This window comes from Aythya fuligula, chromosome 1 (assembly GCF_009819795.1).
Source record: "Aythya fuligula isolate bAytFul2 chromosome 1, bAytFul2.pri, whole genome shotgun sequence".
Taxonomy (NCBI): Eukaryota; Metazoa; Chordata; class Aves; order Anseriformes; family Anatidae; genus Aythya; species Aythya fuligula.
In genome coordinates this window covers 172,494,302-172,516,236 of record NC_045559.1, presented here as the reverse complement: position 1 = coordinate 172,516,236, position 21,935 = coordinate 172,494,302, and the positions used below count along the sequence as shown (strand labels likewise).

Below are 21,935 nucleotides of genomic sequence, written 5' to 3'. Positions count from 1 at the left end.
CAGGGAAGTGGTGGAGTCACCATCCCTGGAGGTCTTTAAAAAACGCTTAGGGATATTGTTTAGTGGAGGACTGTTAGTGTTAGGTCAGAGGTTGGAGTCGATGATCTTGAGGTCTCTTCCAACCTAGAAATTCTGTGATTCTGTGATATTTTGTTACCATGGATGATATGTCAGATGTCAAATTACCAGTTCTTTTATACTTTTTTTTTTTTTTTTTTTAAAGAATTAATTTCTGTTTTCCCAATTAGAAGGAAAACAAAACAAAACAAGCAAACAAAAAAAAAACATTTTGCTGTAGGGTTTTGAGGTGAACATTGACACAAAGGCTAAAATAACTTCAAAAAGTCTTCAGTTTAGTGTTCATTCTGTGCAGCTACCTCCATCTTTTAGATTAGTACTGTTCTGCATGGTCTGCCTAACCAAAGAATAGGATTTTCCATGCTCTTTGATCTCTTCAAAATATATTGAAAACTGAAATCAAGTGCTTTGCCTTAGTTTGACTTTGCTGGCAACAGTGAGCTGAATAATGTACTAGGATTTAGAGTCCTCCTAATATCATCTAAAAAAAAAAATCTTCAGAATTGATCATTGATCTGGCTTTAACTGGGTGCTTTGAAGACATGATGTGTGAATAAAAGAATGAGGAGCAACAATCAAAATTGTTTTAAAAAAGAGAGAGAATAAATAGAAAAAGGAATACCAGCTAAAACATATATAGAGGAAACAACCCTATATGATTAAGAGGCTGTACAAAGTGTCAAATGTCATTCTAAGAAAAGAGCACAATTTCTGTTTAAAATATTCAGAAGGCAGAGCTAAATTATTTTCTTGATAGCCATAGTGCAGAGCTCTTTGCATATATTGTCAATAATGCAAAAATTGTTCTACAAAACACAAATCTCTTTTCATTTATTTCTTTCACATTAATCATCTAGGTTAGAGGTTTTCTACATAGTAATACTAGGGACAATTAAGACTGTTTAACACAGAGACAGATGCCAGATGTATGCATGTAACAGTTACAGAGGAAGCATATGCATAGTATCAACTCTACAAATAGTTGAGCTCCCTAGGCACTCAACAGTTTTGAAGCTAAGGGAGGGAATGTTTTTATGTTATAACATTTTCCCTTGGTGGTAGCAAATTAGCTGCCTTGTATCCATCTTCAGCTGCAACTGCAGAGTCACTTGAGAGCTTACAAATAAGTTTAGAGCTCTGCTAAACTGCTTCTTAGATACCTAAGAAGCAGGATATGCACCATGTGCATGATGTAACAGATTAACTAAAGAAAAAGAAAAAAAATGGATGATTTTTTTCTTCACATAAGATAATTTTTTTATACCTTAACTACTTGCAGAATTTGTGCAAGGTCTTTATAAAGAGACCTTTACAATTACTGGAATCCATCACTATAATATTTACTTCATTTACAGTTTCATACATGCTTTCCACCATGACTTTACTTTAATGGGTGCCCCCACCTCTTAGCCTTTTTGTTGTCTTGGAAAGAAAAGACAAGAGACTACTACAGATACTTTTGGCCTGAAATCTTCATCACAGATAATGAAAGGAGGATATAAATGGACCCTTATATCTACCTTAAGGCTTTTCAAAACCCGCCTCTGGGTTTTCTATAAATAGAATAAAATAAAATAAATAAAATGTTGCTCATGTTTCCATCTCTACAATGGGTTTGGCAACATTTTATAGCACGTCCACCACATTTCTAGGGGTGTAGCATCTTCATCATCTCTCCAGGGTAAGGACTTTTTTAAAGGAAGTCTACAGATAGACACTGACTGACATATTCTGAACCCTTCAGCAGTTTTAAAGGTATCAACTTCAACTTCTACTTGTTTTGCCAGAACAATATTTAAGTCGTATAATGCCTCACTGTTGAATTTTCTTTGAAGGATATTTAGACACATAATCTGAGGGCAAAGCTAAGACCCTGATTGCATTTTTCTTGGTGGCATTTTTTGTACCTAGCCTTTAACTCTATTTCTAGAACTAAAACACATTTCTTGTAGAAATATGACTCAGATGAGGGATTTCTAGAGACCAGAAAATGAGCTTCTAACAATTAACAGGCTTAAAAAACTGAACATATTAGTGAAAAAAAAAAATGAGCACATAATGACAACATCCTTGGACATAGACCCCAAATTATCAATTTTTTCTTAATGGTATGTTTGGTCACATCAGAGTCCTCTGACATCAGGACTACAGATTAAGCTATAACAAATGAAAAGATTACAATGAAAAATGTGACTCTGTTGAGCAGCTCAGTTACTGCAAATAAAAGTAACTTGCAAGAGAGATTTTCTGTATTCTTGTTGTTTATATATATAGTCTTGATCCTGGAAAGATAAGAAAGTGATATAGATTAGGGTTTTTGATGAAGGATCTGTGGAAATGAAGACACGAATACTCTGAAATCATCTTGAGTGTCTTTCAGAGATTCATTTACAGTCCATGGAGAACCTGGAAATACGTTATTTAATCTGTTTACATGTACAATCCTCTTTGCCAAAGTAGTTATTTTTAGAGAGTCAGATTTTGAAAACGCATCATTCATTATTCTTTCTGATTGATGTAATTAGAGCATCATTCAGGCAGAAACCTAAGTAAGATAGCATTATGAAACTCAAATTCGTAAAAGAGTGAGGGTGCTTCATAAATTGGCATAAGGTTAATCCCATTCTGGAGACCTCTTTCGAAGGTGGTAATAAAACACAACACCAGCAATCTGCTAAAAAATAGTCTAGGGCACCATCTAATCAAACAATAATGAATATGCTACTTATCATGCCATAAGGGAGACTCCATATGAAACCGGTAAATCATTTCTTTTTTCCTAGGAAGACATTTCTGTGTCTGTATGTCCAAATGAGATTTCCTTAAGGAGAAACATCAAGGAAAGTGTTCTTCCTCCTATTCTGTCAGATGCATTTCACCTCCCATGAAGCCCAAGTGTATGACCCTTATACAATATCAACCTTTTGAAGCAGAGAATGATACCCAGTGGGTTTTTCTATCTATCAGTATAAAGCAGACATGGTCTTATTATGTCTCGTAAAGGAGATTTTAAATGTAAATCCAGGCATGCTGGCAGGAATGTGGGGAAAGCTGTATTCTTTTTCACCAAAGTAGCCAGATTTTTGAATGGTTCAACATCTATGGTGCTGCTAAATTTTGTTGTTGTTGTTTGTGTGTGAAATTTTGCAAAGGAAAACAGATAATATCTGAAAAGCTTTAATGTGTTGATTCTGTATTGGACAAAATCCTCCTCCTACACAGAATGATACACTTCCATTCAAGAGAACCTACCTATAGTCAGGATGTAAATAGAGCTATCAGAGGATATAGAAATAGATTTCTTCAGAAACCTGTTTCTCTACACAGTGGCACCCTCATCAGTCAAAGTCTGTAAACAAGTTGTCATATCCAAATTTGAGACAAGCTTACAAAGCAAAAAGCTTAGTGCCTTCTAATTAAAGATCTGTATACTGAGATAATTGGCAACTGATGAAGAAGGTTCAGTAGTATAATATATAGCTAATCATTGTTGGCTTGATGCTGTGACAGATGGGGATAGCTTCTTTAAATTATGGAGTTTTTATATTGGTATTTTCAGGAAATGTCAACAGCATGATTATTTTTTCATTAATGTTGTCTTTCCTTCCCATTCATTGCTTTTGTTTGTCATAATCACTTGTCTCTAACTGTACAGTCTATTATTATTTGTATAGGACACAGCATAATGGGGCTGCTTAATGATTGGATTCCTAAACATTGCTGCAGTACAATATACAGTGTTTAGCATTTACTAAGTATTACAAATTAGATATGGAAATTATAGATATTACAATTATGACTAGCTCACAATAAAGTTAGCAATTTATTTATTTATTTATTTATTTTAATATCATGCAAATTCTGCTAAGGATTGCACAAATTCAGCTAGGTTTCAGTTATGAGTTATTCCAGTTTATGTGTCAGTACTGAAAAAATCCTAATATAAAATCTGTGGAACTGTCTTGATCAAGAATAAGAAAATGTGTTATACTAAAAATATTCTTTCTAACAGATCCTCAAACCTATTCTTTTCTGTTAATCACTGCAGTTTTGTTTCTCTTCTTTTCCAGGAAACAGCTTTTGGGCTCTACAACAAAGATTTACTGTTTAAAACTGTGAATTTGTCAGGTCACTAAAGTCTCCCTGTAGCTTCTCTACTAAGTGCAGAGCTGGCATAGCTAGCCTTTGTACATTCCTGCCTACAGTGCTGGGCTAGGAAGAGTTTTTTATGGTGGGATGGGGAAGAGGCCAAAATATTTTTTCATGGCTGTCATATGGTAATTTTGCTGCAAATTAGAATAGGTGCCAGTCTGACTTGCAGGCAAACTTTGGAAAACAAAGCTGGGTTTCCAAAGGTTTCTCCTCTAGTGGGAAGAAATTATTATTCAGATGGGCACTGTTTTTTCTCTGCTGCCCCAGACTGATAGGAAAGCAGATAATGAAGTACCCCCTCACCTTTCTTCTATGTGCTTTTTTCAAGGTGCAATAGAAAATAAGCGTCAGTTTCTAAGGTAGCTCCTCTCCCATTAGGTCTGTTGGGGTTTGTTGGGGAGAAGTGTCCCTTGCATTTGCCATCTCAGTGCATGGGGCTGGAATACGCTTTCACTTCACTATCAACTATAAATGACCGTGTTTGTACAGTCACTTTTGAGAACGATAGCAAGAAGTGTCAAGGACCATGAGCTATGTCCAGAACACAGATGAAAGCTGTTTTTCTGCTTTGGAAGTTTTGACATTATTGGGAATTTTGGAAGCAGAGCCTGTCCCTGTCTGTGACTCACAGGTTTGATTTGCCTCCAGAACAGCAAGGCAGAGGCCAAAGACCCATTGTTGGGATCTGTGGACCAGCCCGCTGTGAGGATGGAAAATTTTCAGGTAACAGAAATATTTTCTTGCTGTTATGCTGTCTTTAAGTAAAAATATATGATCATCATTAAATTGTTTATATGAATTTAAGGCAGATTTCCATAAAACAAAATGTTAAATATTCTATAGTGCTTATTGTAATCCTGCAATATTTCTCTAATATTTATAGTCTGGGACAACTGTGAGCTAGAATTAAAGCCATAAACCCACCTGTTTTTTATTGTTTTAAAAGTGTTTTATATTATGCCAATATTAGAAATATATTTATCCTCTGTTCAAAAAACAAGCAAGCAAGCAAACAAAACAAAACAAAACACAATGACAACACAAACAACAACAACAACAAAAAAAAAAAACAGAGGACAATTATAAGGATTACAGGCATAAATGCTTTAGTTATAATATCAGGAAAAGACTGCATGATCCAAGAGGTTTACAAAGTGGCAGCCCATTCTTATTTTACTGCCAGTCATTTTGCTAATCTGAGCTACATAATTGCTTTGCCTAACTGAAAGGAGCCTTTAAACAGACCAGCCAATAAAAATACTCAGATTGGAGACAGTTCTGCTTAATAACAGTAAGCATGTGTATGGAAGTATTTGTTTACCTCTGCTCATTTATGTCAAAATCAATTGTAATTAAGCAGGAATCTAACCACAGAAGTAGTACTTTAGCTGGTTGTTCTCATCAGAAGTGTCATATACCCCTAGTCTTTAGGCCATGTCAAAGAAGCCCATTTATTTCCATCCTGTAATAAATACCTACTTACAGTCCTTTCACTTCTTTAGTAAAGGCAATTGTCTGTCTGAAATCAGAAGAAGATTTTCAGGTATATTGCAGGAATTACTGAAATTATGAAATCAGAGTTATTTATATTCTCCTTTGGATGTCAGATATAATTTATTGTCCATTTGTTTATACATGTTTACAGAAAATACAGACCTTCCATATCTATTTCATGGTATTAAAATATATAAATTGTACTTTACTAAAGCATATACTACCTCTCCCCCAACCCCGCCTCCCACCCCTCCACAATGCACACCCATAGTATGCCTGTCATCAGACCAGAGGAATATGCACTACAGATAATTTTATACCTTGGTTCATTATTGATTGAATTCTAAATGGAAATGTTTTCAGTAATGAACACAAGTTCACAAAATTAAGGGTAAAATAAGTCTGTTTCATAGGGAATCAGTGTGAACTCCATGCATGCATTCAAAGGTTTTTCTTTTTTTTTTTTCTTTTCTTTGTAATGTGAAACAAAGGCCAGAAATACCTGAATTACTGCTTGTAAAGTAATAAAGGATAGAACATTGCAAGAGTGAAGGTGAATAGCGTCATCAATGTGAAACTGCATGCTTCAAAAAGAAGATGCACTTTTTGGGATCAGTCCTCTCCTGTGTTTTTCATTTGGAGCTGTTAGTCCTTGAGATGTTCCAGTGAGCCATCCTTGCTTATTTTTTAGCTTCCATATTTATATAAGGGGAAAAAAAATGAAAGTCTATTAGGAGATGTTCATGTGATAGTAGAAACTAGGTGTCAACTTTTGATAGAGAAAAAAGGAGTTAATGGGTAAGACAAGAAGAATAAGTAGCATTTCCTGGGACAGTCAAAGGCTACAACAAAGGCTACTGTCATTTGAAAATATTCAGTATTATTTGTGCATTTATTTGGTCATATTTTTATTTATCCTCCTTTGATGAGCATATGTTAATATAAAACTATATATATATATATTACATTTTGAAACAAGTTCTTAGAAAAGAATGCACTTAAATGACTATTTAACAAGTCAAATTTTATAAATTAAGTGTCAAATTGTCTACTTTGCTTCACTTCTAACACAATTTGATAAAAAGATTTACAGGATTAGGGTGGAATATGATTATATATATATATATATATCTGCATGTGTGTGTATATGTCCAAGCTTACATGTATGGGATGTATACACATATACATATATTTAAAATCTGATTTTCACTATACACAAACTTGAACACTTATTTATATAATGAACACATTATATATAGTACTTTGATACAAATTACAGTGTTCTTCATGTTAAAAACATAGCACGTGAAATATTTCATAGAAGTATTTAAATGCTGAGGTTGTACATGTATTGTTTACTTTTGATTTGCTTTGTAGCTTCGTGTGTATGTGTAATTTAAATAATTAGGCTCCAATTAAACTGGAAAAAATGAATTTGTGAACACTGATTATGCTGAGTCACTGCTTTTTCTTTTAATTTCTTTTAAGAAAAAAAAAAATCATTTTTGTCACCATTATGAAAATTGTGTATAATTAATGAATTAAGCTGTGATATCACAGTTTTAGCTATTGAAGGGAGCCAGATATCTAAAGCATTAATTAATTAGTTAAATGTATAGTGAAATATATTTATGGTGAAATCAAGTACCTCCTTTTAAGCGTACTCATAATATTTATGAGGAAAGGGTAGGAAATTAAAAGTAGTGCAATAAAAACATCTTTTGCTTTAAACTTGCTACAGAAAACAGCTGTTAAATACCGGCTTCTCTGGTAATTTAGAATAAAATATGCAAGGTATGTCTAAGGTTACAGCAAAAGACATATCTTGCACTGCAATTCATATTTTTTCAACATAACTTTCTTTGTAAACCATCTCAAATTTCTGTCCAGTAAAAGCTTGCTATATAGGTGTCTGTTGTTTCCAGTTAGCTTCTTTCCATTTATTTCGATGGCTGACAATTTAGCAGTTCTATTTTTGTGTGTGTTCTCCCTGAAGTGCATAAAGCACTTCTGATTGTTTAGCCTTAAAGCTCCAGAGAGTTTGGAAAACCTCTAGGCTGCTTCTGTTCATTGTACACACTTGCACTGTTAAGGGCTTATTTTCAACAAGAGGGAAACAAGGTAAAGACCAATGGTGCATATCACTCTACCAGCACATCTTGCTGTACAGAACAGTGTTTGACCTATTTTACATATATATATGTATATATATACCATTAAATTGATTCTGTTTTCTCATAGGTACTAATTTGGTCCTTGGTGATAGTTCACTTCATGTTTATAGTTTCTGCTGCTAATACAAAGGGGCCTGTTCGATTTTCTTCACTGCCTGCTAGCTGTAACAGGCAAAATTACAGGCTAATGGTGAGATGAGCAACTTATTATGCATGATAATCAATACTTGAAATCCATTTCCCATGATGTGACACAAAAAAAATGAAGTGAAGACAGATTTTCAAAACTAGAATATCAAAACTCATGCAGTGCAGGTGGTTTTCACTTCAAGGTCATTCGGGATTTGTTTCTTCACAAAACTGCCTTATTTTTTGACTTCATATTTAATTCACTCACTGCTAAGATGCCCGGGGAGCAGAAATGGAAAGTTAGTCAATATTGCAAGTATGAATGCAAGTATAAAAACTGCTTTAGCAAATGCAGGAAATGGGAAGGGGAAGGAAGATGTTACAGCCAATATATATGATATATAAGCTGTATGGCATATATCTCTTTTACTTACAGAGCTTGCCAGCAAACTTTATATTTTTATTGATGTGAATGAATAATGCAAATACTGTATAAGTTATCCTCATACACAGTGTATGAGTAGGCAAATGAGCTAACAAATTCAAATTTTAGAACACAACTTGGTGACAAAATCAACCTAATCAATTTTGAAAATCTCAAAGCATAGTTTTTGGCACAGTACTGAGTACCTAGCATAGTTAAAAAATTTCCATTGGCTGAGAAATTCTCTGATCTTTACCTTTCATCTTAAGTTTATTAATTTCAACAAATGAATCAGTTCAGGGAATTATTTTGTTAATAATGTACAGTCAATTTTTAGATTAAGAGAAAGTTTTAAAATGGAATCTCCTATTACATAAATTATCCAGCTGTGTATTTTATACTTATATATATATTTAATGTTGATAGTAGGAAGTTATGTAAGTTAATTTTCAGATACTATGACACAAAGCTAGTACGTGAAAGACTGAAAAAGCTTCCCTTCTTCAGATCTTCTGATTCTCTTCTAGTAAACTGTGACCTTTCAACATATTAAACATGGGAGAGCTATTTTCCTTTTTTTTTTTTTTAATTTTATTTTAAATTTTTGTCTTTTGCTAAAAAGAGACCAAAATTATATGAAAAAAAAAGTATAAATTATAGTTAAGTTTGCAAAAAATAAAAAATAAAAATTGTTGGCAAATCTATTACTTGCTCAGGAAAACCTTCAAAAATGCCCGCAGACTTTTATTCAGCATTGTCGTGCATATCATATAAGAAGAAAGTCATTTCAGATATATGTTAGAGAAAATCCTGAATGAAGCAACTATTATTTCTCATTACTTTACACTTTTTCATTACGTTACACTTTTTAAGCCAGTGGGTAAGTTTACCACAAATCCACTCTAGGATTTGTAGGAGGAAAAGAAAAAATAGCAAAATCAACTTAGAGAAAGCATTTGCAAAGTCTAAAATGCCCAAATTGCTATAGAAAGTTTGGTTTGCCTTGGCCTTGGATCATTCTTTTTTATTTCCATTTCTTTTTCTTTCTTTCTTTCTTTCTTTCTTTCTTTCTTTCTTTCTTTCTTTCTTTCTTTCTTTCTTTCTTTCTTTCTTTCTTTCTTTCTTTCTTTCTTTCTTTCTTTCTTTCTTTCTTTCTTTCTCTCTTTCTTTCTCTCTTTCTCTCTCAATCTTTCTCTTTGTTTGTTTGTTTCTTTCTTTCTTTCTTTCTTTCTTTCTCTCTCTCTCTCTTTCTTTCTTTCTCTCTTTCTTTTTCTCTTTCTTTCTTTCTTTCTTTCTCTCTCTCTCTCTTTCTTTCTTTCTTTCTTTCTTTCTTTCTTTCTTTCTTTCTTTCTTTCTTTCTTTCTTTCTTTCTTTCTTTCTCTCTTTCTTTCTCTCTTTCTTTCTCTCTTTCTTTCTCTTTCTTTCTCTCTTTCTCTCTTTCTCTCTCTCTCTCTTTCTCTCTCTCTTTCTCTCTCTCTTTCTCTCTCTCTTTCTCTCTCTCTTTCTCTTTCTCTCTTTCTCTCTCTCTCTCTTTCTCTCTTTCCCTCTTCCTCTCTTTCTCTCTTTCTTTCTTTCTCTCTTTCTTTCTCTCTTTCTCTCTTTCTCTCTCTCTCTCTCTCTTTCTCTCTTTCTCTCTCTCTTAATCTCTCTTAATCTCTCTCTCTCTTAATCATTCTCTTTCTTTCTCCCTCCCTCTCTTCCTTCCTTCCTTCCTTCCTTCCTTCCTTCCTTCCTTCCTTCCTTCCTTCCTTCCTTCCTTCCTTCCTTCCTTCCTTCCTTCCTTCCTTCCTTCCTTCCTTCCTTCCTTCCTCCCTCCCTCCCTCCCTCCTTTCCTCCCTTCCTCCCTTCCTCTCTCCCCCCCCCCCCCCCCATTTCTTTAGAGGGAGGGATTAGAAGTTTCACTTGGTAGCTTTACACTGCAGAGCTTTGAAGCTGTAGAAGCTCTGGAAAACTAGATACAGAAAACCTTAGTGGAAGTGAACTAATGGTTGGAATAAGGTATATGTTATTTTTATGTATTAAATGTATGACTATATTTTTCATTAAACAGTTTTCCCACATGTTGTGCCTATGGGTGGGCATATATGTCCATTCCATTTCGTTCAAGTGAAGTGAAATCAGAATTTTTCCCAGTTCTGTCAGTGTACTATAGTCTCAAAATTGGGGATGCATTTTACTCTTGCTTTTCATTATGATTACTCTAATTTGTATTCTACACTAGAACCAGAATAAGGTTTACTTTTCCTTGGAGGTCCCCTAAATTTTTTATCTTTTAAGCCTGTGGCTTAACATTCTCTTCCTCAAAAATCACTCTGTGTCCTCCTCATCATTCTTACTTGCTTTTGTTATTTATTTATTTATTTATAAGATATTAAACTTTTCAAGGAAGGGAGCATGTATACAGAATAACACTCTTTCATAGGATTTCATCATTAATAATAATAATAATAAAAAATCTCAGCAAATTATCTCATTTTGATTTAATTGATCATTGTGACATACAATTTTGGATAAATTTAAGTCACATTATATTCATGTCTATTGGACTCAGAAGATGTGTTTTTTCTGTGTTAGGTTTTTACAGTGCAGCTGTTCATGAATCTGGTGGTTATTTACAGACATCATAAGATTACAAGGAATTTATTTTTTAATTTAAAATTTACCCTATTTTCAGGTCAACAAGTTTGCTCTTTTTTTTTTTTTTTTTTTTTTTTTTTTTTTTTTAAGATCTGTTGTACATGTGTGTGCGTGTGATACATCCTTACATATAAATACATATTTACTTTTTTTTTTTTTTTTTTTTTTTTTTTTGCCAGCTGAAACTCCAGGCATTTAGTATGTACTGAATTCCTCAAATCAAATTTGAAACACATTTTTCTATTTTGTGGCTGAAAATACTTAATAGTTAAAAATCAGACTCAAAATTCTGATCAAAACCTAGAGATGGTAAAAGGATTAATTTTGTCAAGAATTTTAAAATGGTGAAGGGTGACCCAAACATATTCTCTTAGTGCAAAATAACAGACAAACTAAGAACTATTAAAATTTATGTTCTAAGACTGTATATGACAATATGTATATATATTATTTAAATATATATTTTTTGAAAGAAATAAGACTACAGAAATCCTGATAACATTATCAGTTCAAATATCATGTCATGGTTTGTCATTCTTTCAAACTGTATGTATTGAGGAAACACATTTTCAGTTATTGCACCACAGCAAAAAAACAGGAAAGCTGATTACATGATCCATACTCATGCCTAATAAAATTGCAATACACACTTTTTGACAAACTTATATTTAATGCATACTGGTGGAAAATTTTAGTTCTCTGTTCTCAGCAGGAAAAGTAGGCTCTTTAACAAAACATTTTTATTTCATGACTGTCATACAACATAACAATTACAAAAGAAATGGAGGTGACAAAATGAAAAGCTAGCTTGCTGATTTGTATGAAGTGTTTGTATTTCCAGAAAGGCAGTCATTGCTCAGTTATTTGATTTGAAAAATTAATCCTGATAATGCCTTTTGAGTTCCTTAAGTAGTGTTCGCTATTTTCTAGGATGAGTTTTACAGAACAAAGCCTAACAGATTTCTACAGCAGATTAGTTTACAGATGAAGCTCAATTCCACTGAGAATGATTCTCTAATGACCCCTTTTTGCTTCCATTGGGCTGTGTGAATGCTTTAATACGTAGAGAATAGCATTAAATAAATCTATTGTTTCAACTAGTCAGTCTATGCAATCCTTCTGAAATATTTTAATTACAGCTTTTCTTTTTCTCCATAATTAAGAAACCAGATGTCAAGTAAGTCCATCACAAGTTGATCATAGACTCTCCTTTAATTTAAAGAAAACCACTTATAACTAGAGTTTTTCTCTTTCTTCTTTGTTTTGCAGAGCAAGAAGAATGTGTTAACTGCACAGATGAATGCAGAGTGCTTGGTCATTCTGACAGGTGTTGGATGCCACAGTTCCCTGCAGCCAGCCAGGCTGAGAATGCAGATTATCGCACAAATCTCTTTGTACCCACAGTTGAAGCTAATGTTGAGACTGAGACTTATGAAACTGTGAATCCCACTGGGAAAAAGACTTTTTGTACATTTGGGAAAGACAAGAGAGAGCACACTATTCTCATTGCCAATGTTAAACCTTATTTAAAAGCCAAACGTGCCCTGAGTCCTCTGCTTCAGGAGGTTCCCTCAGCATCGAGCAGCCCAACCAAGACATGCATTGAGCCTTGCACCTCAACAAAAGGACCTCTGGATGGCTGTGAAGTGAAATCAGGAGCCTTGGCTGAACCAAACAGCCAATACTTGTCAACTGACAGTCAGTATCTATCGCCTAGTAAACAGTCAAAAGACGCTCCCTTCATTGCATCAGATCAGATGGCTAGGGCATTTGCAGATGTGCATTCCCGAGTAAGCCGAGACTCAAGTGAGATGGACTCTGTTCTGGAGCAGTTAGACCGTTCAGCCCGGGATCTAGGCAGGGAGTCGGTGGATGCCGAGGAAGTTGTCAGAGAAATAGACAAGCTCTTGCAGGACTGTCGGGGAAGCGACCCTGTGGCTGTCAGAAAGTGAGGGGAAAATAAGGACAGGCTGGCAGTTACATTCCTCTTCTGCTGATTAAAAACAAAACAATCAAAAATAAATAAATAAATCATAAAATCCCCTGGCTGTAACAGATTTACAAGAATGAAGGAAGACCAATGCTGCTTTAAGGCTTTTAGTGAACATCTGAAGTGCCCACAAGTATGTTCTTTTCACTGCTCTTTCTTTTTGACAGATAACACTGGTTTCATTTTGACCAAACTTTCATTAGGGCAGAGTCAAGTACACTAAGAACTATATGAATGAAGGAAAGATGGTGCCATTTTGACAATCTGATAGGAAGGTGTGAGAAAGGTGGAATGGAAATACATCTGATACTTTGAGACTGTCCTCAATAGCTGATGCTGACTTTACTGTTTACGTATAAACCCCAAGAAAAACAGGGTTGAATATTTCTGCTGATCTGTGGTGAATTTCCAGCAGTGACCGCAGGCTTCTACTGAAAGTCCTAAAAAGAGTTCTTGTAGTAGTCCAAGTGACACTGAACATTAACATTCATTTGTGGTAAACATTTATGTACAAAGTTATCTGCCACAAATATGAGAGAAAAGAAAAAAAAAAAAAAAAAAAAAAAAAAAAGAAGGAACAAGAAAACAAACAAAAACCCACCATTCCAAATCATTACTCAACAAAACATATCCTGATCATTAGTAAAACACTTCATATCACATTAAGGTTAAATGTAAAATGATATAGTCCATCTTGTCCTGCACACACATAAGATAATTCACTTGATAAAAAAGAAAAAAAAAAGGATTTTAATATCTATTTAGCATTTTAGTGTCCAACAAAACTATAGTTAGTGATAAGTTTAAAAGAAAAAATAAGGGGGAAATAAGTTTTGAAAAAAAAAATAGTTACCTTTCAGGGTAATGCACAAAAGAAATTAACATTATTAACACTTTTATATTCATTTGTGGACACTAAAATAGCTCAGGAAACTGAAAATGTCTTAGACATCCACACAAATCACATGATCATTTATATGTGCAAATGTAAGAAGATTCAGTGTGTTTACATCAAATGACATATTTTTATTGATTTATTGCAGATTCAGTGCATATGAGCCAAATTGTTGAGTGTATAAGAGCTATATTGTGTATTTTATTAAATTAATATATAGTTGTGTTGCAAAAATATTTGGGCTTATATTGTAAATGGCAAGTGTTGCCTCAGTAGCTGTCGAACTCTATGAGTTTTGTTTTTTCCTGCTTCCTTTTCCCCATGGATTGTGGGAAGCAGTGCCTCAGAGCAAAGTCTCTTGTTTAATGTATGGTCTACAAAGTACTGCAGTACATAATCTGTTCAAAATGTGTTTGAGTGAGCTGATGGAGCTAACCGAATGGCCTACAAATACATCCATCAGTCATGGTTATGTGCAAGTCCTTGTAGAAGCTAAACATGCAAACACATGTTTAATAACAAAAATTACACTCAAACCCACACCTGGAACCTCCTTGTTTGTTTTGTTCTGTTTTGCTTTCCCAAACACATGCAGATAGTCTATTTAATGTAGGCTATTTGATTGACTTCTTAAGAGATGACACCCTTTTTAAAGTTTTGCTAATAAGTTGAGAGAGCTGCAAACATGTCGGTGCCAAAACATGTCAAGCCATGAACAGTATTTTCTCTGATTCTTTAGATTATGCCATTTATTACTGTAGTTCTAGTTATACATGGTTTATCTGGGGGGTGGGGGGTGGGGGGGAAGTTTTAGTTTTGTTTTCATTTGTTCCAAAAAATATTTGCAGAATAACTTGGAAAGAGTTTCAACTTTTCAAATAATTTTTCTAAGGGTAATTTTATTGCATTTGAAAATTTCAAAATTACCTTCAGATGGAAGTTGAAAAAAGACAACCCACATTCAAAATAAAATAACAGAAAGAAAAAGAAAAAGAAAAAGAAAAAGAAAAAGAAAAAGAAAAAGAAAAAGAAAAAGAAAAAGAAAAAGAAAAAGAAAAAGAAAAAGAAAAAGAAAGAAAAAATGTTTAGCTCAGGGTCTGTCCTTATATGCCTCAGATACTCTTGGATGCTCTATGGCACATTTTTTAAATATAGTGTCTGGGTTATATTAAATTTAAGCTCTACTATACAAACACAAATAAAAGAGGTTATTTAATTTAGGTTGGCAATCTCAAATCTCACAAAGCCATACTTTTCATCAGTTCAAGGAAGAACAGCAATACATTTTCATGTTGGCATTGCTGTTAAAGGGTGATTTTAATTAGTCGGTCCTACAATGAATTGTCTTTGGTTGTTGGAAACACACATTCTGAAAGTTTGCTCTTAGCTCCTGCTGTTAGAAGAAGTTTACAATTACATGTAAACAAAGGATCTTGTACATGTTTTATCAAGCTACTCTCCATGTTTTGGACAATTTATGTAACTAAAATGTGGTGTTGTCTGTGTTATATATATTTTTTCTTTTTGGCCAGGAGACCCAAGATTGATTTTGCTTGATAGCTTGATAGCTTGAAATTCCATAGTGGAGAGGATTTCCTATCATTTGATCAGTCTTTTATACGTATTTCTGTGGTGCTCATCACTTCAGTGTCTGTGCACCAAGTCTTTAGCTCTGCCAGTGAGATCCATTATTCAGCAAAATCTAAGCCAGTATGTAAATGCAGTCAAGTGATAGAGATTTGTGTATTTTATAAATGATTTTAACACTGAGTAACCAATTGTACAATTCATTGTATATGTCTGAAGACATAAACCCACAATATTTTCAGAAAGGGCTGTGCCAATGTAAGAAGAATTTACCTTAAGGCTCTCTGTCACTAGTAACTTACTAGCTTTAGCTGTTTAACACATTATCTGTATTTAGTAGTGATTATTTATTTACCACTCTGAGGTAATTCAGAATTCATGACTCACAGCTTTATAGGAGAGTTTAGGAAATCTTGCTTTTATTTAATTTGGCTGACAACTGCCTTGTGTTATAGATCTTTGGCATACTGCTTCCAGTAAGCATATCCCAGGTTAAAAAATCCGTTTCATAATTTAGGATTCAAAACGTACCAAAAAAAACAGTGAAGCTTATACATTGTGAGTTTTGCTGGTTCAGTTAAAATTAACGTGATTATGTGTGAAGGAAATACCACACACGAAAGAATTAAAATGTATATTTTTTTTTTCTCTTTGGTATCTCTGCTATCTATCACCACTGGAGAAAGAGACAGCAATGGAAGATGGAGTTTGCGCTATTTCTCTCGTTCTTATGTACATGTCTTATAAAACTGAAATAAAATGTCTGTCACATGACTATAGAGAGAATGGCTGAGCTAAGGGAAAGCAAGTAAAGTGATGAATAAAATTGTACTGTACACTGTGAATAGAGCATAAGACATTTTGTATTTTACTTCCTTTTTTTTTTTTTTTTTTTTTTTTTAATTAATGAAAGCCAACAACTGAGAGTTCCTTAAAAGATTGGCCAATCAAATCAGGACTCAAAATCAGACCTTATTTTTTCCCCTCTTTTTTCCTAGCAGGAACATCAGGAAAGAGATTCTTCTAAACTATGATTTGCCACCTGAGGAGATAGGCTTTACAGTCCAAGCTACTCCCAGAAGTTAAATATTGCTCACAATAGAGCAAGGTACATCACCCAAACAAACTTTTAAGCTGTTTGTTGCCTAATGGAAGGGAAATTGCTAAGGTGAAGAAGTTGGAAGCCTAGCGTATTATACACCCACTATTGTTTAACTACTTTCTTTTGACATGAGGCAATGATTACTATTGCATTAATTCAAATGGAAGTGTTGGCTATCAAGATTTGTTGATTTGAAGTGTAACTGAATGAAACCTGATTAAGGTTTTAACTTCTCTGGCCCAGTTGTGCTACAGGTTGGCATTCACTTTTATCAGCCCATGTCTCCCCATATGGCTCAAAGTTGCACCAATGACTGGTGAATGACACACAAACACACAAGAAACAAGCAAGCAAACAAACAAACAAAAAACCCCACACAAACAAACAAACAAAAGCAGCATACATTGTATGAATTATCTAAAACGCTATCGTTCAATGGCTGTGTTTAATGTGACCTATCTGGAAAATGAGGACTATGAATAAAAAGCAATTACTAATAGTGGTGTTGCCTGCTTTTGCATTCATTAACACAGAAGAAATGTGTTAAACACTGCATACCACAGGGAGCCTGATGGTAATTACTTTGGAAAAGCAACTTGTGGCATTGCGGCTGTTACAGCTAGTTATCAGTTTGCCAAAAAAATGACAGTTCCTGCTTCATTTATTAGAAATGTGTAACCGTTTTCTCTCAACAGGAAGGTGGTGAAGAGTTTTCATCAAGCTGGGTAGGTTTATCTTTTAAGCAGCTGATGTGCTGAATCCCTACAGGCTCTTATTTGCTCACAGATATATGGAGCTGAATAAAGGATAGTTTGGTTCAGTACACTGGTGTGAGTTCACCAAAAGCATTATAAATGAGGGTAAAAGTTCTCAAAGGCTGTCAGCCCAACATGAAAGATCAAAACACAGCCTGAGTATACAAGTGGAGAAAATAATCTAAAGAATATAAAGCCTTTTTTTTCTTCTTCTTTTATTTTGTGTGTGTGTGTGTGTCTTTCTTAAGAGCCTGAGTAAATAATTTCATTTCATGTTGCTGTAAACATGACAAAAGCTGAGAAAATATGAGTATGTCCTGCTGATTGTGGTTGTTATAATTTAATACCTTAATTAACCTTTTTTTAAAAAAAAAAAAATAAAAAAAGAAAGAAAAAAGAAAAACAAAAAATGGAAAGAGGAAAACAAAAAAAAAAAAAAAAGATAACTTCTGTTTGAACATCGTGAATTACACTGAGTATGTGGCCCTCCTTTCTCCTCGTGTCTGTGTGATGTAACATTGACAGCAAATAATGTAAAACCTCTTTACTGGTTTATTTATTTATTTACTAATAATTAAGTAATTAGGCATTGCTTTTGTCAGCTAAATAGGATTTTTAGATTTTTAGATTTTTAGATTGTTCAGACTACTACAGGTATTTTAAAGATATAGATTAGTCCTGAAGGCAGAATTAACTTTTACCCATTGCATGTTTTCTGCAAGCCTCTTTGCCAGAAACAAAACCAGCCTGCATCTAATTAGCTGGCTATTCTAGACATATAAAACCCCTATTGTTTCCTTCTCTTTTTCCTGCTACATATATTTGTCTTTCTACAGGCTGAATTCCAAAATCTAGCAAGCCACTGTCTGTGCAGAGTCCTGCCAGAATGTACCTTATGCTGCTGAAGGCCTCATTGGACATGGGATGTTGCTGTCTTGCTGTCTTCAACTGTGTGTAATTCAGAGCTTGGCTGGATCCACAGTATATGTAGAACAAGTCATAAACCATCCTGGCTTTTCTTTACCCAGAATACAGAGTCATTGATTTCTCATTTGGAAAGTGGCCAGATTGTCAAATAGAGATTCTTAGATCTCCCTTAAGCCAACCACATATAACTGCTTCAGGGTTTTCACTCATGGGATAAATGCGTTGTCTTTATCCCTTATTGAGTCTAAGACATAAAAGCAACTGAAAGCTTATTTTTTCATTTGGTTATGTTTCCCCCAAAATTGTATTTCTCCTGCAGATACAAGAGATGGCTCTCTGCCTTATGTATAGCTTTATTTGTGAAAGGTCACCTTAGTATCAGTAGTGCATGCAGAAATGGATCAGGGAATTAATGAGCCACTTTAAAATTTTCTGAGATGTATATTCCATAATGCATATGTTATGATTCAGGGAAGAGAGCAGAGTATCTTGGTTTATTTATTACTGATGGTTCCCAATAATGCCTGGCTCACAAAAGCCATTAGTTTTGGATAAATATTTTTTCTGTGATCTGGATACATTCCTTTTTAATTATTATTGTATATGTACATTTTCCCCTAAATATATACTGTTCAAATTGTAGGCCCTTTGTTATTCTTTAAAATTAAAATAGTGTTCTGACATAGGGATCCTTCCCTTAGGTCCTTTGGGTTAGAGATATTTTATTTGTACCAGAATCCAAAATGTCTATAAACTGTCTGCCATTTACCTTGGTAAGAAGCAAGAATTTAGACATAGATTGAAACATAGACAACTGGACAAAAGATTTAAATTTGACGTGCTGGGAAACTGACTAATTAAAATTCCATCTCTTAAAATATTTTGTGTTTAGTGCCTTGACTTTTAAGTCCATATAATTCTTATTAAAGCACACCTGCTGAACTGCTGTCAAAGAGCTAGGGGATCAGCAAGTCTATCATCCTCAACTTTTTCCAAAAACAGCATTTAAACTGCCTCTAGAAATCAGTTGATTGCTCGTGCAATTCAAAAATATATTTGCAATATGTTTGCAACAAGAAATACTCCTTAACAAATCTGCAATTACATTTTGTATTAGCTGTAAATTTTTTATCTTTTTAAGGGCAATCGCATGCAGAACTCTTTTCAGTGGTTTGATATGAAAGTGATAAAAAATATTATTGAGCTGGCATCAACATTAAAATGGAAACAGCATACCTGTCTGACCATCAGAAAATGACATTTATCTTCTTCTGTTATTATTGTTTTTAGCAAAATATTCTATGTATCTGTTTTTAACCCTTTTACAACAAACATCTTCTACAATGTTACATGCTATAAGGATTTCGCAAGTATCTCTTTTATTAGGCACACTTCCTCATTTTTTATGTCCATTTAAATATTTTACATTGCAAATTTGTCTTGTATAGAGAATTCGTATACTACCATACAATTAAAAAAAAAAAAAAGATATTCTGTACATAAGAATTCCATTTATTTCTCAGAATTCTACTTGTTTAAAAATTTGATCATATTATATTTGCTAAAACATATAAAAGCCATATTTTTATTTTCCAGTTAAAACACTTTTCTTTTTATGGATAAATTCTCCATCACTATTGTGAGTTCAATGGGAGATCCTGTTGAGAAGAATATTATTAGTAAACTAGTCAACTTTAAATCATTGCTTCCATAATAACTAAATATATAGCTATTTCATCTTCAGTGAAAATTATTTTGTTTTGGTATTTTTAAACTGAAAATATGAGGAAGTTAAATAGCTGATATGTATATTCTAGATAATTAATGTATTCAATATCTTCTAACCATAATATGGATCATAACTATGTATTTCATTATCAATACATTTTTAGGAGCTGTCTTAAACCATATGACAAATTGTATTTATTCTCAATACCCTTTGGCTTTCTATGCTTAAATCAATATTGGCCATAGGAATGATTATCTATAACCTTATGTCTCACTCTAGGTGGAAAACAAAATGAGTGCAAACTATTGCTGTAACATTTAATAACATTTGTATAACATCAAGTGAATTTAGTAAATATAGCAGAAAAGAATAAATGTGAAGCTATTTTAATAATGTTACAGTACCATTATATTATAAGAGATTTAGAAGGGAGATTAACAACTGTTAAGAAGCCTTTATCTTTGACCACAACATAAACTGCTTAAAAACATTGAGGTTCTGCCTCAGGTCAAAGTCTGCAGTGGAAAAGAAGTGAAAGTAATGGAAGGCTCCAGAATAAACACCCTGTCCAGACAGACTCTGGACTTCTTTTGTGCTATTTTCTTATGGAAGAGATTCTAAAGACTGGTAATTATGCTTCCCTAATAAATTTTGCTCAGCTTCCATAATAAATTTTGCTCAACCACACTACTGTGTAAGCGAAGCAGCTCCCCATTATACACCAACTCTGCCACTCAGTGCACCAATACTACTTCAGCAGAATCTGATTAGTTGACTGATTTAAGGATGTAATGTGGGCAGGAAATGCATTTGTTTAGTTGACAGTGTTTTTTGTACATGTCAAAAGTAAGACAAAGCACTCCGCTAAAAAGAAAACACATAAGTTTTGAAAAGGTAACAGTCTTCTTAAATAGTGTCCAGAAGACAGTAAATAAATAAATAAATCAGGAAAGATGCAAATATAGCCTTGTTCATGGACAGTTTTCTTCCACAGTTCAATTTAGTAACACTGCTGATGACTATAAATATACCACCATTCTTTTCTAAACACACCATTTCCAGTAGACTAAAACAGGAATCTAGAAACAGGGAAACAAAATAATTAAAAAAAAAATAATAAAAAGCATGCTTGTTAAAGTTCTCCAACAATTATTAGTAATCTCTGCAGTGCTAAAACTTAAAACCACTGCAAATTCAAATGTGTTTGGAGGCAGAAATCAAGAAAAAGAAAAAAAAGAAAAAAAGGAAATAGAACAAGATGGTTTGAGCAGACTTAGAGTACTTACTAGATCTTATCAACCTAGGGAAAATGGCAGGGACCCCCTATATATATACTTCTTGCAACAGTGAGAGAAGTAGGAACAATTTTAGGATGTTTGAATTGAGGGCTCATCTTCAAAAAACTTTCCTGAAGGTTTGCCGTGCTTAATGTGGGATCAGGAATGTAAAAATGAGACCGGTCTACTGCTAACCAGTAATTCCTCTAGACTAAGGTTCTGTTTGTATCACCTCCTGCCTAGAAGAAATTAAAGCTTCACTGGGCAATGACAACATTCACTAGTGAGGAGCCATCAGGTGCTGCAGCCGAATCTGAAATCCCATAGCTTCCTGAAAGTGCTTGCCAGCTCTCCTATTCACTTTTTTTTTTTTTTTTTTTTTTTTTTTTTTTTTTTTTTTCCTTTATCCCGAGTGTTTGTAAGGTGTATTAGAAAATACTAGTCCACATTTCCAAACCTTTGAGGGTGGTCTGGAGGAAGACCAATCCTTACTCAATTCATGAGTTGGCTAGCACAGAATGGATTTTTACAGCCAGATAAAATTCGGTTAAAATTTTATTTGAAGAACCACGTTTGCTCAGTTTG

The 21,935-nt window shown here is 33.8% G+C and overlaps 1 protein-coding gene across 2 annotated transcripts in view; it reads left to right on the top strand.

The window, feature by feature from the left end:
* PCDH17 (protocadherin 17) overlaps window positions 1–13,628 on the top strand; it is an 85,256-nt gene extending 71,628 nt beyond the window's left edge. Inside the window, exons 4-5 of one of the 2 annotated variants that reach the window (XM_032192645.1) lie at window positions 4,879–4,953; window positions 12,358–13,628. In XM_032192645.1, coding sequence (XP_032048536.1) covers window positions 4,879–4,953; window positions 12,358–13,040 — 758 coding nt within the window. In that variant the 3' untranslated portion in view covers window positions 13,041–13,628. The remainder of the gene's footprint in view (window positions 1–4,878; window positions 4,954–12,357) is intronic. The other variant, XM_032192655.1, reaches the window with a different exon arrangement.
* Window positions 13,629–21,935: the final 8,307 nt, after the last annotated feature.